The 21,740-nt window shown below is 34.8% G+C and overlaps 1 protein-coding gene across 3 annotated transcripts in view; it reads right to left on the bottom strand.

The window, feature by feature from the left end:
• Positions 1–21,740, bottom strand: part of DMXL1 (Dmx like 1) — a 134,796-nt gene that overhangs the window by 103,690 nt on the left and 9,366 nt on the right. For all 3 annotated transcript variants that reach the window (XM_027604872.2, XM_027604874.2, XM_027604873.2), the window contains exons 2-6: positions 15,390–15,515; positions 12,424–12,495; positions 9,613–9,691; positions 4,895–5,027; positions 616–682 (exon numbers count right to left, since the gene is read on the bottom strand). In XM_027604872.2, coding sequence (XP_027460673.2) covers positions 616–682; positions 4,895–5,027; positions 9,613–9,691; positions 12,424–12,495; positions 15,390–15,515 — 477 coding nt within the window. The remainder of the gene's footprint in view (positions 1–615; positions 683–4,894; positions 5,028–9,612; positions 9,692–12,423; positions 12,496–15,389; positions 15,516–21,740) is intronic.

Genomic DNA, 21,740 nt, shown 5'->3' with positions numbered 1-21,740 from the left:
TAATAAAAATATTCTAAGTATAATGAAAACGGCATCTCTTAATTTGGGGAGTAAGGGAAAACAAGGGGACTAGAATGTACCAGGTTCTGCTTTTAAGCTATAATTGCATTCCCATGCTTAACGTCAATCTTCTCTCCTAACAAAAACCTCCCTGAGGATTTAGGGTATCTCACATCCTCCCTCTACAGAAAGCTACGATCCAAGAGAACAATTAACTTCATACAATTAGTTGTAAGGGAACTATTCGGTGAACCAATGATTACAAATGAATAATTTCAAGGAAATATACTGTTCTGACATCAGCAGGTAAAAACATGAAAATGGTTATAAATGTCCTCCTAGAAAGTCTGTAAATTCTTGTATTTGCTCAAAAAGATTAACCACTTGACCAAAATCAAAAAGCTGGTAAATGTTAGATTTATATCCAGATATACCTTTAAGTCTATGTTTCAATTATACCATATTGCCTTTTAACACAATAATATTTTGTCAATTTTTGCTATTTAACATTTTAATAGAAAATATTTTCAATGTAAACAAATTAAAAGAATGAAGCCAGTTCATGTTTTTGATGTATCAAAATAAAACAACAGCAACAGCATTTTCACAAATTACCTTCCCAGCAGTGGCAAAAAATTCTCCATCTGGTGAAAATTTCATTAAATGAATTTGGGAAGCAGTTCTGTAAATCAAACAGGTAAGAAATAATTTTTAAGGAAAATTGGAATTGTATATTACTTCTATAAACTATGTTCAGCAACTTGCTTCAAATAGTGGAAAATTTTGTGATAACACAAGTTTCAAATTCGATTTTAAGTATATCTCATAATATACAATGAAAAGTATAAATGTTTAAGTTAAATATAAAAATTATTTTTATGTGAAATTATCTATGTATAAGAATCATGCAAGAACGACTGGTATCATCAGTCTTTAAAGCTTAGGACAAAGAATCATAGCTCTCATTGCCTTAGAATATGAGAAAGAGAAAGGTTTCACTTTTCAGTTTGGAAATCTAATTTCGAAAGCCCTGAGATATCTATATTCTAACATACATTTTCATGGACAATAAATCAAGATTTTGAAATGAATTCTCCCTTAAGGTAGCACTGACCTGATTAAAGATTATGTGTGGGTTACTGGGGGACTTGCGAGCAGGCTGGAGTCAGCCTGTCAGCTTGACCTATGCACTTGGTGCACACTTGCCTTTTTCTTCTTCAAGGAGCTTTCGCTCTTGTCCCTTCACTGCCTTCCTATCTGGCTACCCATATATGCCGATCTCAAGACCACCTTCACTATCGCTGCTTTCCTTTTCTTCACCCAGTTTCGTGCTTAGATAAATTCATTTTAAATTTATTTGTAAAGGAGGCCAAAGAGGAATTCTGTCACAGTTCATTCCAAATTAAAATAACTTCTTCTAGGAAACAAATCGAGGGCTGCTGGAGGAGAGATGGGTCGGGGGACGGGGTAACTGGGGGACAGGCATTAAGGAGGGCATGTGATGGAATGAGCACTGGGTGTTAGGGGCAACTGATGAATCACTGAACTCTACCTCTGAAACTAAAAAAATAACTTCTTGATTTTAAATGTAATAAACATGTAATAGAAAATATCAATACATATGTATCAAAAGAAGAGAATGAAATCATCAGTTTCACCTACACCACAACACCCATTCCCAGGAAAAACCACTGCTAACATTTTAACACACAGCTTTCCAGACCCAGGCCCCCACCCTCCCTTCTCTGCCTACTTTCTGTGGTAGGATATAGGGGAGGAGGGGAGGGAAAGTGAGGTCGTCTTTACAATTTCTTTGTAATCTTTATTTTAAAGTATGTAACGAACATGTTTGCGTATCAACGTGTATAGGTCTGTCTTATTTTACTGGCTATGCTATTCCATTACAGATATATGCAACGCCTTAAAATAAGTTATTTAACTACTCACTGCTGTTTTCTCATTTTTGCTGCTACAAAAAAAGTGGTGCAGTGAACATCCTTGTATATGCATTTTTATGCATCTGCTTAATTCTAAGGATATTCTTAAAACAAATACTTAAAAAGTGCCTCATCTCCATGACAATCCTCTCCATGACTGTGACCTCTGTCTCCAGGTCTTCTCAAAACAGCAGCTAAGGCAGGTCCTTTTAAAGGGGAAATCAGTTCTCAGTCCTCCCTCGGCTCAAAATCCTCAAAAGCTTCCCAACTCGGAATAAAAGGCAAACGCCTCACAATAACCTCTAAGTGGCCTTTACTCCAGCCACAAGCTACACACACCCTGCACACCCTGACGGGAGAGTCTGTGCTTGAGGTTCCCTGTGCCTACAACATCCTTCCCCCAGAGAGCCCCTCACATGGCTTGCTCCCTCACTTCCTTCAAGTCTACACTCAGAAGTCATCTCTACTCTTTTCAGCTTACGCTACTTACTTTTCTCTAGCATACTACTGTTCTTCATCTAACATATATAAACAGTGTTTTAAACGCATCACAACAGGAATGTGATCAAACCCGATGCCTAAATGTGTTCCGATTAGTGTAATCATCAGCTGCTCCTAAATTGAAACCCGAGTGCCATGGCTTTTCTGCTTAATTAAATCACCATCTCAAATAAATAGTATGTCTAGTCCAAGTCACTACTGTGGACTCTGATCTTGATTAGATTCTTCCCCTCTCCCAAATACACGAAAAACATTTCAACTTCTCGGTTTGCCCAGAAGCCCTGCGGTGAAGGCGATATAACACTTTGCTGCTTCCCCTCTACAAGCTTACACGAAAGGTTCCAGAGCAAAGACACCTCTTGCTAAAGAATTTTCTTTGCAAAATCCTATTCCTTCTCTATATGTTAACCCTTTTTAAAATCCATATGATCTAGCTGAGAGGTGCAAAATACATGGAACCAGCTGCTTTGAAACCTCCTCTCTAAACTCTCTACACCAGGTCTGCCTTATTCTCACTTTGGTATCTGATGTATTTTATTACTGTTTCATATAAAACTGACTCAGGAAGAATGGCATTTAACATTCTGTCATATAAGTTTACTGGTTTATAGTCTCTCTCTCCCTGCCTGGTCAATGCTATATTCCAAGCATTTTTACCACTGCCTGAAACATGATAAACACTCAGCAAATATTTGCTGCATGAATGAATGAATCTTGTAGTTAGTATCTCAAGGGTATAAAAAAAATTAAGTCTGTCGATTCATACTTCCAAATTGCTCTACAGAAAAATACCAATTGCATTCCCTTATTAACAGAATATAAAAGTACCTCCCTCACTAATAATGGATATTATTCGTTCTACTCTTTCTGGATATTTTGCACTTCTTGATTTTGAGTGAGGTCCATCAACTCTTAGTTAATTTGCTATTTTTCATACGTACTATCATTTACAATTTTTCTCTTCATTGTCCATTTTTGTTTACTGTTTTTTTCTGGTTAATTTTTAAGACCTCCTTTTAAAAAAGGCATTAACTCCAAATTGCAAATATTTCCCCTCAACTTTTTAGTTTCCCTGCTTTACAGAAATTTTTATTGATATGGTCACAACTACTGATGTTTTCCTTTCCCTTCCTTTCAGTTTCTAGTTCTGGCATCATACCTAGAAAGTCTTTCCCTAATCTAAGGCAGCATTTTTCATGCAGTAGTGATAGAACATAAACCAAATGTTAAATTTCCTAGTAGCCACATTTTTAAAAAGTAAAATGAAACAGGTGAAATTATTTAAGGGGAGTCTGGGTGGCTCAATCAGTTAAGCGTCTGCCTTCGGCTCAGGTCATGATCCTGGAGTCCTGCGGATCCGGCCCAGAGCCTGTGCTCAGTGAGGGAGTCTGCTTCTCCCTCTCCCTCTGCCCCCCCACTGCTTTTGTGCACACTCACCTCTCTCGATCACTCTCTCTCAAATAAATAAAATCTTAAAAAAATAATAAATTTTATTTAAGCTAATATATCAAAAATATTACCATTTCAACATGTAATCAATTAAAAAAAACCTATATTTTAAACTGTTTTCCTTTGTGTTAAGTTCTTGAAATCCAGTGTGTATTGTATACTATGGCACATCTTAATTCAGACTGGTCACATTTCAAGTGCTCAAAAGCGGTATGTCACTAGTTGCTACCATGATGGACACTGCAATTCTGAATTATGAAAATTTACCTGTATTTTCTTCTAATTGTTTCATTGTATAGAAATTCAGTGTTTCCTTCTTTTGACACTTATTGTGGTGTCAGGTATGAAACAGACTCTAATTTCATTTTCTTCTCCACAGAGATACCAAGTTTGCCCCATGATGTAAAATGACACCTTATATATTGAATCTCCCTGTGTAACTGTGTCTAATCCTGGACCCTAATCTGTTCCAACATCAAAAACAAACTGCTTGACCAGCTCTAGCTTTAGAATTCATTTTACTATGCTATCTTCATTTTTTTATTTCTTTCAATTTCCCTGATTTCCCCATATTTAACCTTTTAAAAGAAATTTAAAACTATGCTCAAAAGTAGAAATTCCAATGGAATTTTGAAAAGGACTATGTTCAATCTATAAAGTAACTTGGGAAAAATACACTTCTTCACAAAAGGAAAACTTCTAGTCAAAAGCATGGAAAGTGTCTCTGTCTCCTTTTGTGTAATTTAGCAAGTTTCTATTTAATGACAATTATACAGGCTTAACAAGTTTCTTATGTATCCTTCCAGGTGTTTTATTCAACAATTAAAAAAAAAATGGATCTGCAGAACATGGGAAATAGTGCATCCTCTGTAGGTAAGAAAAGACCCATCACAGAATAAAAAATTAATACTTCCATGTTAGTGTTGTTTTACACAAACTAAAAGTCATTTATAATAAAACCCACCATGAACAGGTTTATCACTTTAATCCCCTAATTAATTGCTTACTTGCAATGCCAAATGCATCTCCAGTCCCCCAAATTAAGATCTGTTTTATCTGGATTTTCATCTTCAGATGGTTTCTCCAAGTTAGCGTTGGACCACAGTTGTAAACAGCTAGAACCAGTTAAAAGACGATTGCCTAAAAATATATATATATTATTCACCATTTATTATTTAGGTATTTAATTAGTGAGTTAAGTCACATGGTCAAGAGTTTCATATAATACTATAAAAATAACACAACTTCTAAGAAAAGTTAAATAACAAGATTTGGGGGAGAGGGAAGGAGGCTGTATTTTAATTTTGTTGGAGCAGCTTGGGAAAAAAGGGAATAGGTTGTATAATCTCTGCTTTAACAAACATTTAATGAGCATCTTCTTTGTACCACGCACTGCACTAGCCACTGGGAGGGATACAATGACAAATGAAGTGCTGTCCTTTTTCATAACGACTTCACATTCTGGTAGAGACATGTAAAGAGAGATGTGAAGTCATGAAAGTTCAAATATATTCCCAAAAATGATTCATAATCTGGTTTATGGCTACGGAATAAAGTGCACAGTAGACTTGGAAAAAGAAGTAAGGTTGGAAAAGTTTCTGGGGTCAGACTATAAAGCATTTTTGAAGTTTATAAGGAATTTGGACTCTTGTTATAGATAGTTGGGAGCTTTAAGTGTGTGGGGTTACATAAGTGGATCTGTATTTTAGAACAAGGGGTCTGAACTGGGGTGGGGGGTAATCAAAAGATGGACTTGAAGAGGCCTGTAAACCTCCCTCTGCTGAGATAATATGCAAAAGTTATCTTTATAGCATGTACATTTTTCTAGAGAGGTAATCCAAAATTTTCACCATGCTTTCAAAGGCTCCAGTACACAAAGAAAGGTAAAGATTCTTTTTTAAAAATTAAGACTAGAGATAGATGAGATTAGGGAAAACAAAAACACAGGGAAACCTGGTTAACTGACTATAATACACGAAAGAAATCATGAGGATCTGAATCAAATATGAAAATAAGAATTTGAAAGCCATTTCAAAAGCAAAATTTTCAAGGCTTGACACCAACTAAAAAACAGGAGATACAAGAGGTTTCAAGGACAGATTTCAACTTATGACTTGGGTAATTGAGGAGAAGGCTGTGTTGTCATCCAAACAAAAACGAGAAAGGAAGAGACATATCTGTGGTCAAAAAGTTCAAAATAAGTAAGGCATTCGCTTTGGCAATTAAGGACTGTGGATTTGTGTCTCTCTGGAAAGATTACTTTATTTCAAAAGTGGGTCTGTGACAAAACACAAACTGTAGATCAGAAATCCCTGTGTCTAAATCCCAAATAAGTCACTTAATTAGTCATGTGAATGTGATCTAGTGGGACAAACTCTGAGCCTCCATTTTCTTCTCATCTATAAAATCAGAAGTGTATATAGAGTTGCTCTAATGATTAGCTATAATATGTATTACCCATCTAGCACAGGCTAGGCACTTAGCAGAAGCTCAATAAATAGTAGCAACTAGATAGAAAGTCTCATGAACAGATAAAAACAGCTAGAAAGCACCAATGAGACATTCCATTTACATTTGGTTATTATTCCACTGTATAGTATAACGACACAAGTTTTCTTTTTTTAAATTGAGATATAACTTACATATAACATTGTATTCATTTCAGGTGTACAACATAATGATCTGATTTTGCATATACTGCAAAATGGTCAGCACAGTAAAATCTAGTTAACATCCAACACCACACATTGGTTACAATTTTTTTCTTGTGATGCAAGAACTTTTAAGATCTACTCTCTTAGCAACTTTCAAATATACAAATAAGTATCGTTAACTATGGTCACCATGCTGTACATTACATTCACAGGACTTATTTATTTTATAACTGGAATTTTGTGCCTTTGAACCCCCATTCTTCATGTATTTCATCCACCCCTCGTTCCTGCCTCTGGAAACTGCCAATCTCACCGCTGTATTCATGAGTTCAGTTTTTACAAATTTTCTTTAACATAAACTGAAGCTGAACTTAAGGTATACCATGAAGGATTGAGAAATTAATATAGAATACAAAATGATTAATCCCAGTTATGAAATGATACAAAAATAGCTAACGTATGGTACAGTATATTGACTTGAACACAAAGGGCAGAGGTATGAATAATAAAGTAGGGAAACAAAGCATCAAGAGTCTTAAAGAGAAAAATCTGATGATTTAAGCCAGATGTGGTAGTGGAACAGGAACAAACACAAAGGCACTAGAGTCAATTTAGTAGCAACATCTGAAAAAATTTCTTTAAATCCCAATACCTGGCATATAGTTAAGTATCGATCAAAACCAAAATACTAATACTTCACTTAAAATGTTTAAAATCTGTTTATAGAGTTCACTTGCAAAAATAATATACTAATTGCTTACAAATATTTATTACAATAACCCATTTCTTAACCAAACCATTAAATTTTAAACTTTTTGATTATAGAAAGAAAAATAATAAACTTTTATGTGAATTTTAACTTAATCAGAATAAAGAGAGAATGGTCATAAGCTGTTGTCAAGTCACTACTAGATAGTTAGGAAAATAGGTAATTATCTTTTGATACAACTCTGTAATGATGACAGAGGAATTTAACATTAATACTATCCTCCAAAGCATTATTACTGGTAGACCAAAGGTACAAAATTTCCAAGCAACTATTATGTTATTATTAAAGAAATACCACTTAATTCTAATATGAAATGTTTTTATTGCAGTTATAAATATGACACTTCAAGTAGCTAGTTCACTTGCTAACACTATTTTTTTTAATAGGGCTCTTATTTACCAAGTACTTTCAAATACACTGACATATCTGATCATTAAAAAACCTAGCTTGTGAAATAGATATTACCTTAATTTACAAGTGGTAATTTCTTCATGATCATAAAACTTATAGTCAAATATATGAACACCTATTGGAAGCCTAATATAATGGCCCCTCAAAGATAAAGAAAATGCTGAATAAACCAGAATCTCAGCCCTTGTCTAATCAAAAATTTAAACCATGTAAACAAATAATTACAATAGAATGTTGTGCTATAATAGAATAACCATATAATGTATCATCCAAATAGGAATTTTTTGAGAGCAGAAGGTGACAATATTAATAAGCAATGGAGAAACAGGCATTATCTGGGACATAAGTCTCACTATCTAGTAGAGTTATACATAAACTGCTGTACTAAACTACATGCCAAATTTGAACCCATGTCTGATCTCTTTCCATGGTACGCATGAAATATACATGTACGTCACCAGCTAGAAGGCATCAATCCTACATCCTTACATAAGAAAAAACATTTTAAAACACTGATTTTTTTTTAAAAGTATCTCAAAGATAATCTTTTATCTTCTAAAATGATTTCCAAGGGTTCTGAACTTTGTTTTCTAAATATTTTTTTCTCAGCCAGTTCATCTACTATATTAAGATGCAAGCTATCTTTTCTAAACTGATGGCTTCTATGTTTCAAAGATAACTTCTTATATTCTAGAAATTTCTATATTTTGGGGCGCCTGGATGGCTCAGTCATTAAGCGGCTGCCTTCGGCTCAGGTCATGATCCCAGGGTCCTGGGATCGAGTCCCATGCCGGGCTCCCTGCTCCGTGGGGAGCCTGTTCTCCCTCTCCCACTCCCCCTGCTTGTGTTCCTTTTCTCGCTATCTCTGTCTCTGTCAAATAAATAAATAAAATCTTTAAAAAAAAAAATTTCTATATTTTGGATATTGCTATATGATATGCAAGCCTGTGAAATTCCACATGTCCAAACAAAACCTATGTTCCACTATCCATAACTCCTACATATCACACTTCCTCTTGTGATCACAGATATTCTCAAAATACTCTAAAATCCAACTGTCAAGTAATGTCAATTCTATCGCCTAAATGCATTTCATATCTCTGCACTCCTTTCATTAGTCATTCAACCTATTACATTAAAGGTCCTCAAATAAATTCTTACTTCCCATTCAGATTACTGTAAATGCGTACTGTGCAAAGGTAATTATAAATAATTATAAATTTTATCCTCCTGTTCCTTCCAACTTACTGCTACCAGAAAAATCGTACAAAATCATAAACTTAGCTTATCATGAGCCACTTTCAAAACCTATAATATTTTTCTGGATAGTCAAAAAGAATTAAATTCAAATACCTTAGCCTAACTTTAAAGGCCTTCCATAATATGTGGCAGTCTTATCTCCTTATCACCAGACTCACTCCAGCCTCAATGAAGTCCTAAGCATTAAGAGAATGTACCTTATGCTTTCTTTCTCTGTGCCTTTGCTCACTGTATTAGATTAGTAAAAATGGCTTTGGGATTTTTTTTTAATCAGAAATATGTAAGTGATATATACACACATTATCTCTTCTTAGAACTCACTTCTTTTTCTCCCCTCCCATCTATCCCCATTCTCAATGTTAACATCTACCTAACTGCAGGCCAAAAAGCTCCTCTTCAATGAAACTTTGATTCTCCAGAGAGAATTAAAGTCTCTTTCCCAAAACAATAGGTATTACAGTCAGCATTTGTCTTCATTTCAGTATAAGCTCTAAAAGAACATAATGTTTTACTTATTTCTTAATCCCCACAATCTCACACAAAGCAGAACTGAAATACAGGAAAGTAATAAAAGAAACAGCCTAGGCAAGTGACAAATATCACTTAACATTTCAGTTAATCCATTTCTTACCTGCAGGATCCCAAGTTATGTTGTGTGCTATTGATTCCAGAAAAAATTGGCCACTTTTCTGCCACTGACTATATAATTCCTAAAATTAAAGTAAAAAACTCATTTAGTCAATTATTATTGGCAGCTTTTCTGTATCAAATACAGACATTCATGCTTATTATTCTTAGTAATACATGAAGCCATTTTTTGGGGGTACAAGTGACCATGCAGTCATTTTTAATGGGGAAAAAATGTTCAATTTAGTTGAGAATAATAAGAAATATGTGATGGAAGAGATTAGTGAGAGAATGAATACCCACTCCTGGAGGTCCAAAAGTCTGTCTCAGCATAAACATCCAGTAAGTATATGCCACTTTGGACAACATTCTCGTTAACCTCAGATTTTTAAAATTACGATTACCTTATATTATTATAGTTACAAGTTTAATTTTAAATGTGTCTGTGTCTGTGCTATCTGAGGCTTCCTTTTCTTTTAATGTTTCATCCTCACCTGAGATCAAAAAGTACGTGTGAAAACTCAGAGTACGAGATGTAATACTTCCATTATATTATATAATTTAAGATTTTTTCATTCGTTAAAGCAACATTTTTTCAAAAGTTTTTACCTGTAAACCAGTAGGAAATATATGTTGCAAGGGGACCCAAAACATACACACACATAAATGTGATCTAAGTTTACCCTTACTATATCATTTTCCATTTTACTTCCTTTTCTTTTAAATTTAGGCTGTGGCCTACTAAGTTGATTTCACTAACCTCTAAAAGACTGAGACCCATAAACAATCTTTTAATGTAATGTTTCTCATACTTTAGTGCAATAACCTGAGATGTTTTGGATATGTTCTGAGGCACATATCCAAAGGTTCAGGCTCAAAAAAACCAGAATGAGGAATCTGTACTTTAAATGAACACCTCACGTGATTCTGATACAGGTGGTCTGCAGAATATGCTTTTATGAAACACTGCCTTGCAGGAATGGCTCTTAATCATAGTGCACATCAGAACCCTCTCCAGAACTAGACATAGAAGTGCCTAGTCACAACCCCACACCTACAGATACAGAAATCCCCAAGGCAGGATCTGGATACATGGTGATTCTGAAGTGTTCCTCTCATGAAGATCACCACCTTAAAAAAATATTCTAGAATGTATACAGGAAAGGAAATAGTATCTTTTTTATGAGAATCTACAGATTCTCTGAGACTCTACCCAGAAATTACAGATTCTATGTACCTTCCAGGTCCATTTTTCCATTTGATCCAGTTTTCCCCTTATTCATCAAGCTTTTTTTTTTTACCCCCTTCTGCAAAGTCAGTGCTGCCTACTAATAAACCAGCTTCTTCTCACTGACTTTTTAGCATTACATTAAACAATTTTATTTAGTACATGAGAAAATGGGCAAAAACTAAAACTCTTTTTTAAAAGTCAGCTACCTCCATTCAATAAATATTTATGAAGTACTATTTGAAATACATCATTCTGAGCACAGCAATCACTTATTTCTACTACTATCAATTACTAATTCATAGGTTATCAGGGCCTCTAATATTGGATTCATTAGGTAATACACAACACAAATATAAATCAGGGGAGGGCTGTGGACTCTCTCTCCATGAAATTTTAAAACGAGCATCAGTTAACCTAGAGAAAATGTTTTTCATTTACATAAGGTAGGGAAAAGAATGCTCACACTTAGGAATCAATACAGCTGGTTTTACTTAGTTCTGTGGTTCAGCAGCTATTCTGATGGTCAACCAACTAATTTCCTTTGGGTCTCTGCTGTCTTATTTATTAAAAAAAAAATAAATAACAGCTGTCATACTAAAACAGAGGGAATTTGTAAGATACTAATGACCTAAGTGAAAATGAAATGAAAAATATTAAAAGATATATATAAAGGTATGTATATTATTAAAACATAATTATTTATAGTTAACATACTTCTGCACAGTTTTTGACATCATGTCATTGTTCCAATATTCCCACAAAGAATGAATAGCTATTAACCAATTTCAGAATTGAGCAAAGACTGAAAGTAAGACTGACTGGCTTAGGATCAAATGGCTAGAAAGCAGCAGAGAAAGAAAGAAAGCAGTCCTATGGCTCCTAAGATAACGTTTTAAGACCATACTATGCTGATCCTCTTTCTTATGGTTTAAATCACCAGTTTAACCTTCAGTAGAAATGGGTAAAATAACCTGATCTATTATATTTAGAGCATTAAAGCACCCAAGAAATCTAGTATTTATAAACTATTGTTTTAAACAGCTTTCAGAACTAATTCTGAATATAGTTTCTTCATAAAGAAAAACTTATTGACCTGTTAACAGTTATATTACATGACACAATAAGGGCTAAAAAAAAAAAGTCCTGAAGGGTACATTAAGACTCTGCAATTAAAACATGTAACTTTAAGAACAAAATACTTAAGAAAAAGCAGAAAAACTATATAAAAGTAGATAATAAAAACCAAAAACAAAGTGCCACCCTTCGCTAGATAATGGTGTTTGCCATTAGCAATAATTAACTACCGAACTTAAAGTTGTGACTCTTCAAATACTTATTATGAAAGAAAAATGTCAGAAGAAAAAAAACCACATATAATTGATCAACACAATTTGATTTACTTCTATTTCAATCTAAGATTTAAAACATTTTAAATATGGAAGTGGCATTTAACATCTATCTTTTAATCATGGTATAATTTATATGATTTATCTGATGATCACTCTGATTTTGTACTCTTAAAAATAGTGTCTTTTAATACTCAAGACATTTCAATTCCTAAAAGAAAAATGATAAATTACTGACCAAATTTTTCTTTTGCTTCGGTAGGTTAACTGGTTCAAAAACAGAGATAACATTTCCATAGGATGCTGCAATCTTTTAAAAAGAAAAAAGAAAGAAAACTTATGGATGTGTTAACTTACTTATGAATCAAGAGAGCAAAAGAAATTAATAGTACAACTTAAAATAAGCCCCCCCACACAATTTCATTTATCATACTTGAGAATAGCAGTTTTAAGAGACCACCATACCTGAGTCAGAATTCCAGTACTGTCACTTACTGAGTAACCAGCAAGTTAATCTCTTTGTACCTTAGTGTCTCTACATATATTTATAATATGCATAATACTATCTTCCTAATGGAATCAGTTCGAGGATTAAAACAACATCTGTAAAGCATCTATATATAACTACCTGTAAGATACATGGTAAATATTAATTCCCTTCCTCATAGAAAAAAATGTATTGATATATTCCTTGTCAAGTGGAAATTAGATAGGACTTAATCCATTTCTAGGTTATCTGTCTTCAAAGCTGGCAATTCTGTCACTGTGTATTTAGCTTTTTAAAAATAAAACTTAGATCTATTCCTTTGTGAATGCTCTAAGAAATTTTTTTTTCAATACTCCATTTTGTCTGAGTATCTTTAAAATTTACTCTTTCAACCAATGGCTCTGTTTTAAAAAAGTGGCTACTATTATAGCTTGGGTGAGCCACAATGAAGAACAATGAAATATCAGAAATGAAGACTGATAAATACAAAAATGTATAAGGGATAAAAATAAGAGAATATAATCTTGAGAAGAAGGGGGCAAGGAACGAGGATGTAATGGAAAAAAAACTTTCAATGGCTATTTTTAATTGTTCCGAGAAGTTCATAGGACATAGAAATCACCTGCACTGAGTCAGTCTGGGAAGGAGTATTTAGTTTGGGCTTTTAAGAGTGGGTCAGACTTCAAAGAGCAGTGAATATTCAATTGTAGAAAAAAGGCATAACACAAGTATGAACACAAGTGCAAAGATTAGAAGAAGAGGCAATGTACGCCTAGAGGTGACTACCAGCTGAGATGGAACAGTGTCCCTTCTAACAGAATGATGTACATATGTCCAAAAAGGCAGATCTAAGCCAGGTTGTACAGGGCCTCATGCCAAGGTGAACAATTTGAACTTTCCCAAGGTAACGGGATGCAAAGAATGTTTTTAAGCAAATGAATAAGAGAAATGCAGATGAATTTTCTCATGAAAATTAATGAAAATTAATTAAGTCCTACAGAGAAAAAAACCAGTAATGCTAAAATACTGGATGTCTACGGTATCAAGCAGCACTTCCTTCTTAAAGGCAAACAGAAATCTCAAAGTATCATAACCTGCAAACTTTCTTCCTGATACGGTGAGAAGTCATTTATTTGTATGAATATCTGTGACACAAAGGAAATCTGCCCTTTATGAAAATGACTATAGGGGATGCCTGGGTGGCTCAGTCGGTTAAGTGTCTGCTTTCAGCTCAGGTCATGATCCCAGGGTCTTGGTCTGGAGCCCCGCTATGGGTGGCCCTCTCCCTGCTCAGCAGGGAGTCTGCTTCTCCCTCTCCTCTGCCACTCCCCCTACTTGTGCTCTCTCTCTCTCAAATAAATAAATAAAATCTTCAAAAGAAAAAAAAAAGACCAGAAACCAAATGACCTGTTTATTTTAATCTGGACTGTCATGTAATCTAGGTTATCATGAAAACATAACTCATATTTAAAGTTATTAAATGGGATTTCCAACATAGCCAGGCCTATGTGAGTGTAGATGTTATAAGCAAGTTCTAATACAATAATGAAGATTATAGAACTATAGAGCTGGATATCAAACAAACATGAAGAGAAGGGGGGGAAGTCTCAAGGATTTTCAACATTCCATAATAAAAATCATTTTTGTAATATAGTGAGAATGAAAGATGTGAACAAAGGAAAGACAGATGAGAGACACTTGTACTGTAAAGGGAAGTGGCACAGGAGTAACACAGTAGTCCAAGAAACAGGTAAAGATGGTAAGAACCGAAACTCATTTTACCATAAGTACCACCAAACTAGGTACTAAGAGGTAACTTTTCAGACTGGCAGGTTCATTAGAAATGATTAGATTAAAAAAAAAAAAAAGATTGGGTCCATTTAATTCCTCACACAAAATGTTTCAGTGGAATCATATAGTGCAATAATATATTTAAATATCCAGCAAAAAATTAAGTAAATGTGCAAAGTTGAGCCCACTCTAGCTACAAGTATACCTAGGCCTGGCTACCTATGCCTACATGGTGCTGTATTTAGCTTTACACTATGCTGCCTACTAACTATGACTACCAATTCTGCTACTATATAGAACTGTACTTCACCTGATAAAGAATCACAACCTGATTCTTTCGTTGTTGTTCTATTTTCAAGGTTACTTGTTACTTTTCATATGCAAATAAAAATCCAAACAAAATTTTTCATTTTTCTTATAGACTTGGAATAAATTAATCTTAGAGACTTGGAATGAATTAATAAAAACTATGCACTTTAGAAGAGCTGACCTCCATTTTAGTACAAAGTTTATCCAGAAATTATAAGGAGATACCTGTACAGAGAAAGAATGACTCTAACAAATGATTCTCTTCAGTAGTTTATTATTCAATCTACTATCGAAGGTTTATTGTCATTCCTTTTCTTCAAATTTTTAAATAAGTAAGCTTTAGACCTGTTCTATGAATAATACTTATCAACTCACAGAAAAAGATTATGTTGTATTTTGAAATTATGTAAGAGCAGACTTCCTGACAATCTCTAAGACACATCTGAGAGAGTCAGGAATTTTGTTCTCTATGGTGCATCTTAGGGAGCCAAAGAAACGTGTAGCTACATTGTCCTTGAAACAAAGCAAGCTTCAAATTCAATAGGAAATACACACTTTGGAGATTATCCTGACAAAAACCATATTCAAAACAAATCTCACATTACAAGATTACAAACCTTGCCTTGTTGCATTGAGCAGTCTACACATCCTACTTGAATATTTCCATGTTTAGCTCCTGGGATTATTTGTAATCTTTCAAAATCACTTCCCAGTATAACAATGTCACATCCAGATGCATAAGCCTAAAAAAAAGGGGGGGGATAAAAAAGGAAAAAATAAAATAAAAAGGATAAACTTGTCAAAGTATTTATCAGGTAGAATACTAGCATTAAATACTGTTTTTTAACTATTATGTTTTAACAGAGCAAGTTTAAATATCCCTTTTAAAAAAAACTCTTATTATTTGAGAATATTTCCTTTACCTCTGATATTCAGTCCCATCAGCAAATTCAGGCAGTCCTGTCTGCAAAATATTCACTTCTTCCACCTCCACTAAATGCTACTGCTCTTGTCTAAGCTACCACCATCTCCTTCCTCCACTACTATTAATAGTCTGACTGCTTCCATTCTTGCTTCCCTCTAATTCCTTTCCACACACAGTCATGCTTTTTTTTTTTTAAGTAGACTCCACATCTAACGTGGGGCTCAAATTCATGACTCCAAGATCAAGAGTTGTATGTTCTACTGACTGAGCCAGCCAGGCACCCCAAAAAGGGTAAACTTTAAAAAAAAATGTTTATTAAAGGGAAGCCTGGGTGGCTCAGACGGTTAACGTCTGCCTCCGGCTCAAGTCATGATCCCAGGGTCCTGGAATCGAGCTCCACATCAGGCTCCCTGCTCAGCGGCGAGTCTGCTTCTCCCTCCCCCCATGTGATCTCTCTCGCTCTCAGTCTAATATAAATAAAAGAATATTTTAAAAAATGTTTATTAAAGCAAGTAATTTGTCCTGCTTAAATCCCCTGAGAGTTTACCCATTGCACTTGGAATAAAATCAACTCCCTACCATGGTTCTATGCCCTTACTGTCCTAATTCTCCAAACTCATCTCAAGCTACTCTTTCCATCCCTCCATTGGCCCTGTCCCTGCACTGCCTTTCTTTGTCCTGGGGCGTATCAATCTTTTTCTACCTTACTGTGTTTTATCTACTTCTCTTCTGCCTGGTCTTTGTCTAGCTAGCTTTTTTTCAACATTCAGGTCCTAGTTCCCAACCGTGCGCGTGCACACACATACACTCTCCCTCTCTCTCATTACTTTCCATCACATTACTATTTATTCTTCTTCATAGCAGGTAACACAATTTGTAAGTATCTTGCCTATTATCCATTTTCATTACTGCAAGTTACAAAACAAAATGATAGGGTTCAAGTGTATCTTGCTCTCTGCTCTATTCTCCAATTCTAAATGAAGGCACTTCTTTATAAATGCATATGGAATAAATGAAGTATTTAACTTCAAAAACAGCCACCATAACCAAACAAATAAAAAGGTATTGTTCAAGGCTTGTTAGCAAGCATTTTATAGCTCTTTCTGAACTTTACAATTAGCAGAACTCTTCCAACCAGAATTCTTTTTGTATCCTTTTCTCTAACTTCTTAGATCACAGGAGTTTCTTCGTGGCTGTCTTCCTGGAATTTACTTATATAGGCCACCATGAAGTACGACACTGACAATAAAACATCTATCACAAACTTTTTCCCATCCAAAAATAAGTTCAAAAAAAGTATTAGTAATTATTTACTTTCTCACTTTTGCACCTGCACATATACCTTACTTAATGTAGAAAATAATAATTTATACTTCATGACCTTAATTTTTGCCAAAGCCAAAATGTTTCTGTACATGCCAGCAAAAAATATTTGGAAAGGTATTTGAGAGAACATACAAATAAGTCTGCTCACATTACAGACAAGAAAATGAGGCTGAAATAGGCGGACATAACTTCTTAGTGGCAGAGTAGGCTTCAGAATCTTGATCTCTTTTGATTCTTGATCTAGTGCTATTTGTATGACACCATAAGGACTTCCCTAGTTAAGTATCCTTGCCTAGAATTTTCCAAAAAGGAATTAGGGACAATCAAATCTGGTTCTACTGGCGTCACATAGTGGAAAAAATTGGCTCAGTAAACAAACAAACAAAAAATCTCATGATGGTCTGGCTCACCTATATAAATATCCACAGTGGGATCACAAGGCTTGTCACAAGACTATTAGCAAGAATAAATTCCAAAAACTAATTTAAGAAAAATTTTCATTTGTAATACTCTAAACATCTTAATATTTTAGAAACTGATTTTTCCCCTCAATATTAAATTCTGATAAAATACCGATAGTCACTGTATCCCAAAACATTGTCAAAATTTAAATGTTTACAATTTAGATTTCCTACTCATTAAACAAAAAACTTGAGTTCCATTAACTGAAATATACATATATATATTTTAAACATGTCTTCATAACTTTGCTTTCCTTTTGCCATACCTAAAATTGTCTACCTACTTTCAGATACTGTATAGCAACTATTTTTGTCAACTACAACTCTAAATTTTCCCGAATTAAGTTCATATTAATCCTGAAGTTCCTCACAAAATTACTGTTTAATACAAGTACTAAACATCTGCAGAGTTGAGAGGTGCATAGTTATCCCAGAAATAAACACAGCCCTAGAGAGAGGAAGATACCAACTTATTATACAATTAACCCTTGATCATTCAAAGATTAACCCAGTTCTGAATTACCCTTGTTCTTTTGCTGCAGCTGTATTACACTAGTACAGCCTGTCATTTGACTTTCTCTCAGTGACAGTACTAAAACATACAAAGCTTTCTCTCTCTAGTTTTGGTAAACTTCAAATCAACTGAAAATGACTGATCTTAGCTGGAATATCTATCTTTCAGTCCCCACTTTTTCTCTTAGAGTTATAACTAATGGATGACAATAAACTACTATATGGGGGAGAAAAGGGATATAACCAACTGCAGTCTACACTTCATGCTAGGGGTTAGAATAAATATCTTCTGGTATTCTTGATTACAGAGCTTAAATTTTTACAGTTTATTTGATTGTATAATTAAACACAGGATGCACCGACTCAAACCATATTTGCAGTACATTCTGTTTCTTAATCATTTTTAAGAATTTGTAAATGTATCTCCCTAAAAAGCCTGCTGTGTATAGGAGATTAGCTGAATAAGCTATAGTACATAACTGTAATGGAGTATCATATAGCTGTAAAAATAAGAAGGAAGCCATCTATGACTGGCATGGAGTGATTTCTACGGAATATTACTAAGTGAAAAAAAAGCAAAGTACAAAAGGACATATATGTCATTTTTTGGGTAAGGGACAAGGAAAATAAGAAAACATTCATGGATCTGTTTATTACAATAAAAAACACAGGATGGATAAAACTAGGGAACAATAAAGTTGATTACCTACAAAGGTGGGTAGGATGAAGTGGAAGAGATACAAGAAAAAACGACTTTTGAAAACATATTGACATAATGCATATTCACAGACTTAAATCAATCAGAGTGGGGGAGGGTACAGTGAAACAGAGGAACTAAGTACAAGATTAAGACTATGGGATTACATGTAGTTATTGTGTCTCTTTAGCATCATTTCTCTTTTTCTTTATTCGTTTCAACAGTGCCATTTGAAGAATATAATTTCTTTTTCTTCTGTCTTGTTGTTGGTGTATAGGAATGCCACTGATTTCTGTGCACTGATTTTATATCCTGCCACTTTACTGAATTCCTGTATGAGTTCTAGAAGTTTTGGGGTGGAGTCTTTTGGGTTTTCCACATAAAGTATCATACCATCTGCGAAGAGTGAGAGCTTGACTTCTTCCTTGCTGATTTGGATGCCTTTGATTTCTTTTTGTCTGACTGCTGTGGTTAGGCCTTCTAATACTATGTTGAATAGCAGTGGTGATAGTGGACATCCCTGCCGCGTTCCTGACCTTAGGGGGAAAGCTCTGTTTTTCCCCATTGAGAATGATATTCGCTGTGGGGTTTTCATAGATGGCTCTTATGATATGGAGGTGTGTACCCTCTATCCCTATACTCTGAAGCGTTTTGATCGAGAAAGGATGCTGTACTTTCCCAAATGCATTTTCTGCATCTATTGAAAAGATCGTAGGGTTCTTGTTCTTTCTTTTATTAATGTATTGTATCACACTGATTGATTTGCAGATGTTGAACCAACCTTGCAGCCCAGGGATAAATCCCACTTCGTCGTGGTGAATAATCCTTTTAATATACTGTTGGATCCTATTGGCTAGTATTTTGGTGAGAATTTTTGCATCCATGTTCATCAAGGATATTGGTAATTCTTCTTTTTGATGGGGTCTTTGTCTGGTTTGGGGATCAAGGTAATGGTGGCCTCATAAAATGAGTTTGGAAGTTTTCTTTCCATTTCTATTTTTTGGAACAGTTTCAGGAGAATAGGTATTAATTCTTCTTGAAATGTTTGGGAGAATTTCCCTGGGAAGCCATCTGGCCCTGGGCTTTTGTTTCTTGGAAGATTTTTGATGACTGCTTCAATTTCCTTAGTGGTTATAGGTCTGTTCAGGTTTTCTATTTCTTCCTGGTTCAGTTTTGGTAGTTGATACATCTCTAGGAATGCATCCATTTCTTCCAGGTTATCTAATTTGCTGGCATAGAGTTGCTCATAATATGTTCTTAGAATTGTTTGTATTTCTTTGGTGTTGGTTGTGAGCTCTCCTCTTTCATTCATGATTTTGTTGATTTGGGTCATTTCTCTTTTCTTTCTGGTAAGTCTGGCCAGGGGTTTATCAATCTTGTTAATTCTTTCAAAGAACCAGCTCCTAGTTTTGTTGATCTGTTCTACTGTTCTTTTGGTTTCTAGTTCATTGATTTCTGCTCTGTCTTTATTATTTCTCTTCTGCTGGGTTTAGGCTTTATTTGCTGTCTTTCTCCAGCTCCTTTAGGTGTAGGGTTAGGTTGTGTATTTGAGACCTTTCTTGTTTCTTGAGAAAGGCTTGTATTGCTATATACTTTCCTCTCAGGACTGCCTTTGCTGTATCCCAAAGATTTTGCACAGTTGTGTTTTCATTTTCATTTGTTTCCATGAGTTTTTTTAATCCTTCTTTAATTTCCTCGTTGACCCATTCATTCTTTAGTAGGATGCTCTTTAGCCTCCATGTATTTGAGTTCTTTCTGACTTTCCTCTTGTGATTGAGTTCCAGTTTCAAAGCATTGTGGTCTGAAAATATGCAGGGAATGATCCCAATCTTTTGGTATCAGTTGAGACCTGATCTGTGACCTAGGATGTGATCTATTCTGGAGAATGTTCCATGGGCGCTAGAGAAGAAATGCGTATTTTGTTCCTTTGGGATGGAATGTTCTGAATAGATCTGTGAAGTCCATTTGGTCCAGTGTGTCATTTAAAGTCTTTATTTCCTTGTTGATCTTTTGCTTAGATGATCTGTCCATTTCAGTGAGGGGGGTGTTAAAGTCCCCCACTATTACTGTATTGTTGTTGATGTGTTTCTTTGCTTTTGTTATTAACTGCCTTATATAACTGGCTGCTCCCATGTTAGGGGCATAGATATTTACAACTGTTAGATCTTCTTGTTGGATAGACCCTTTAAGTAGGATATAGTGTCCTTCCTCATCTCTAATTATTACAGTCTTCGGTTTAAAATCTAATTTGTCTGATATACGGATTGCCACTCCAGCTTTCTTTTGGTGTCCATTAGCATGGTAAATGGTTTTCCACCCCCTCACTTTCAATCTGGGGGTGTCTTCAGGTCTAAAATGAGTCTCTTGCAGACAGCATATCGATGGGTCTTGTTTTTTTACCCAATCTGATAGCCTGTGTCTTTTGATTGGGGCATTTAGCCCATTTACATTCAGGGTAACTACTGAAAGATATGAATTTAGTGCCATTGTATTGCCTGTAAGGTGACTGTTACTGCATATTGTCTGTGTTCTTTTCTGGTCTATGTTGCTTTTAGGCTCTCTTTGCTTAGAGGACCCCTTTTAATATTTCTTGTAGGGCTGGCTTTGTGTTTGCAAATTCCTTTAGTTTTTGTTTGTCCTGGAAGCTTTTTATCTCTCCTTCTGTTTTCAATGACAGCCTAGCTGGATATAGTTCTAAATAGTTATTTCTATGTAGTAATGAAAACATCTAAAACCTAAATAATTGTTTTCAAAAAGTTAAAACAAAAAATGCTATCACTTTTTTGTGCTTTCTTTCATCTTTCACTCACTATAGTCTTCCAGGCCTATTTTCTTCTCTTTGGTACTATACCACAAGCCAATACTAAGTGCTTTTCACTGGTAACCCATTTAATCCCTACAACAAATTCTGTGAAGTACTTACTATCATCACCCCATTTTACTGCTAAGGAAAATTAAGCTTTGACAGACTGAGTAATTGGCTCAAGTCTCAGAACCAGCAGGAGGCACAACTAAGACTGAAACCTAGTTATAACTAGAGGGAAAG

The sequence above is a fragment of the Zalophus californianus genome, chromosome 5 (genome assembly GCF_009762305.2).
Source record: "Zalophus californianus isolate mZalCal1 chromosome 5, mZalCal1.pri.v2, whole genome shotgun sequence".
Lineage (NCBI taxonomy): Eukaryota > Metazoa > Chordata > Mammalia > Carnivora > Otariidae > Zalophus > Zalophus californianus.
The sequence above is the reverse complement of the archived record's forward strand: the minus strand, read 5'-3'. Positions and strand labels throughout refer to the sequence as shown.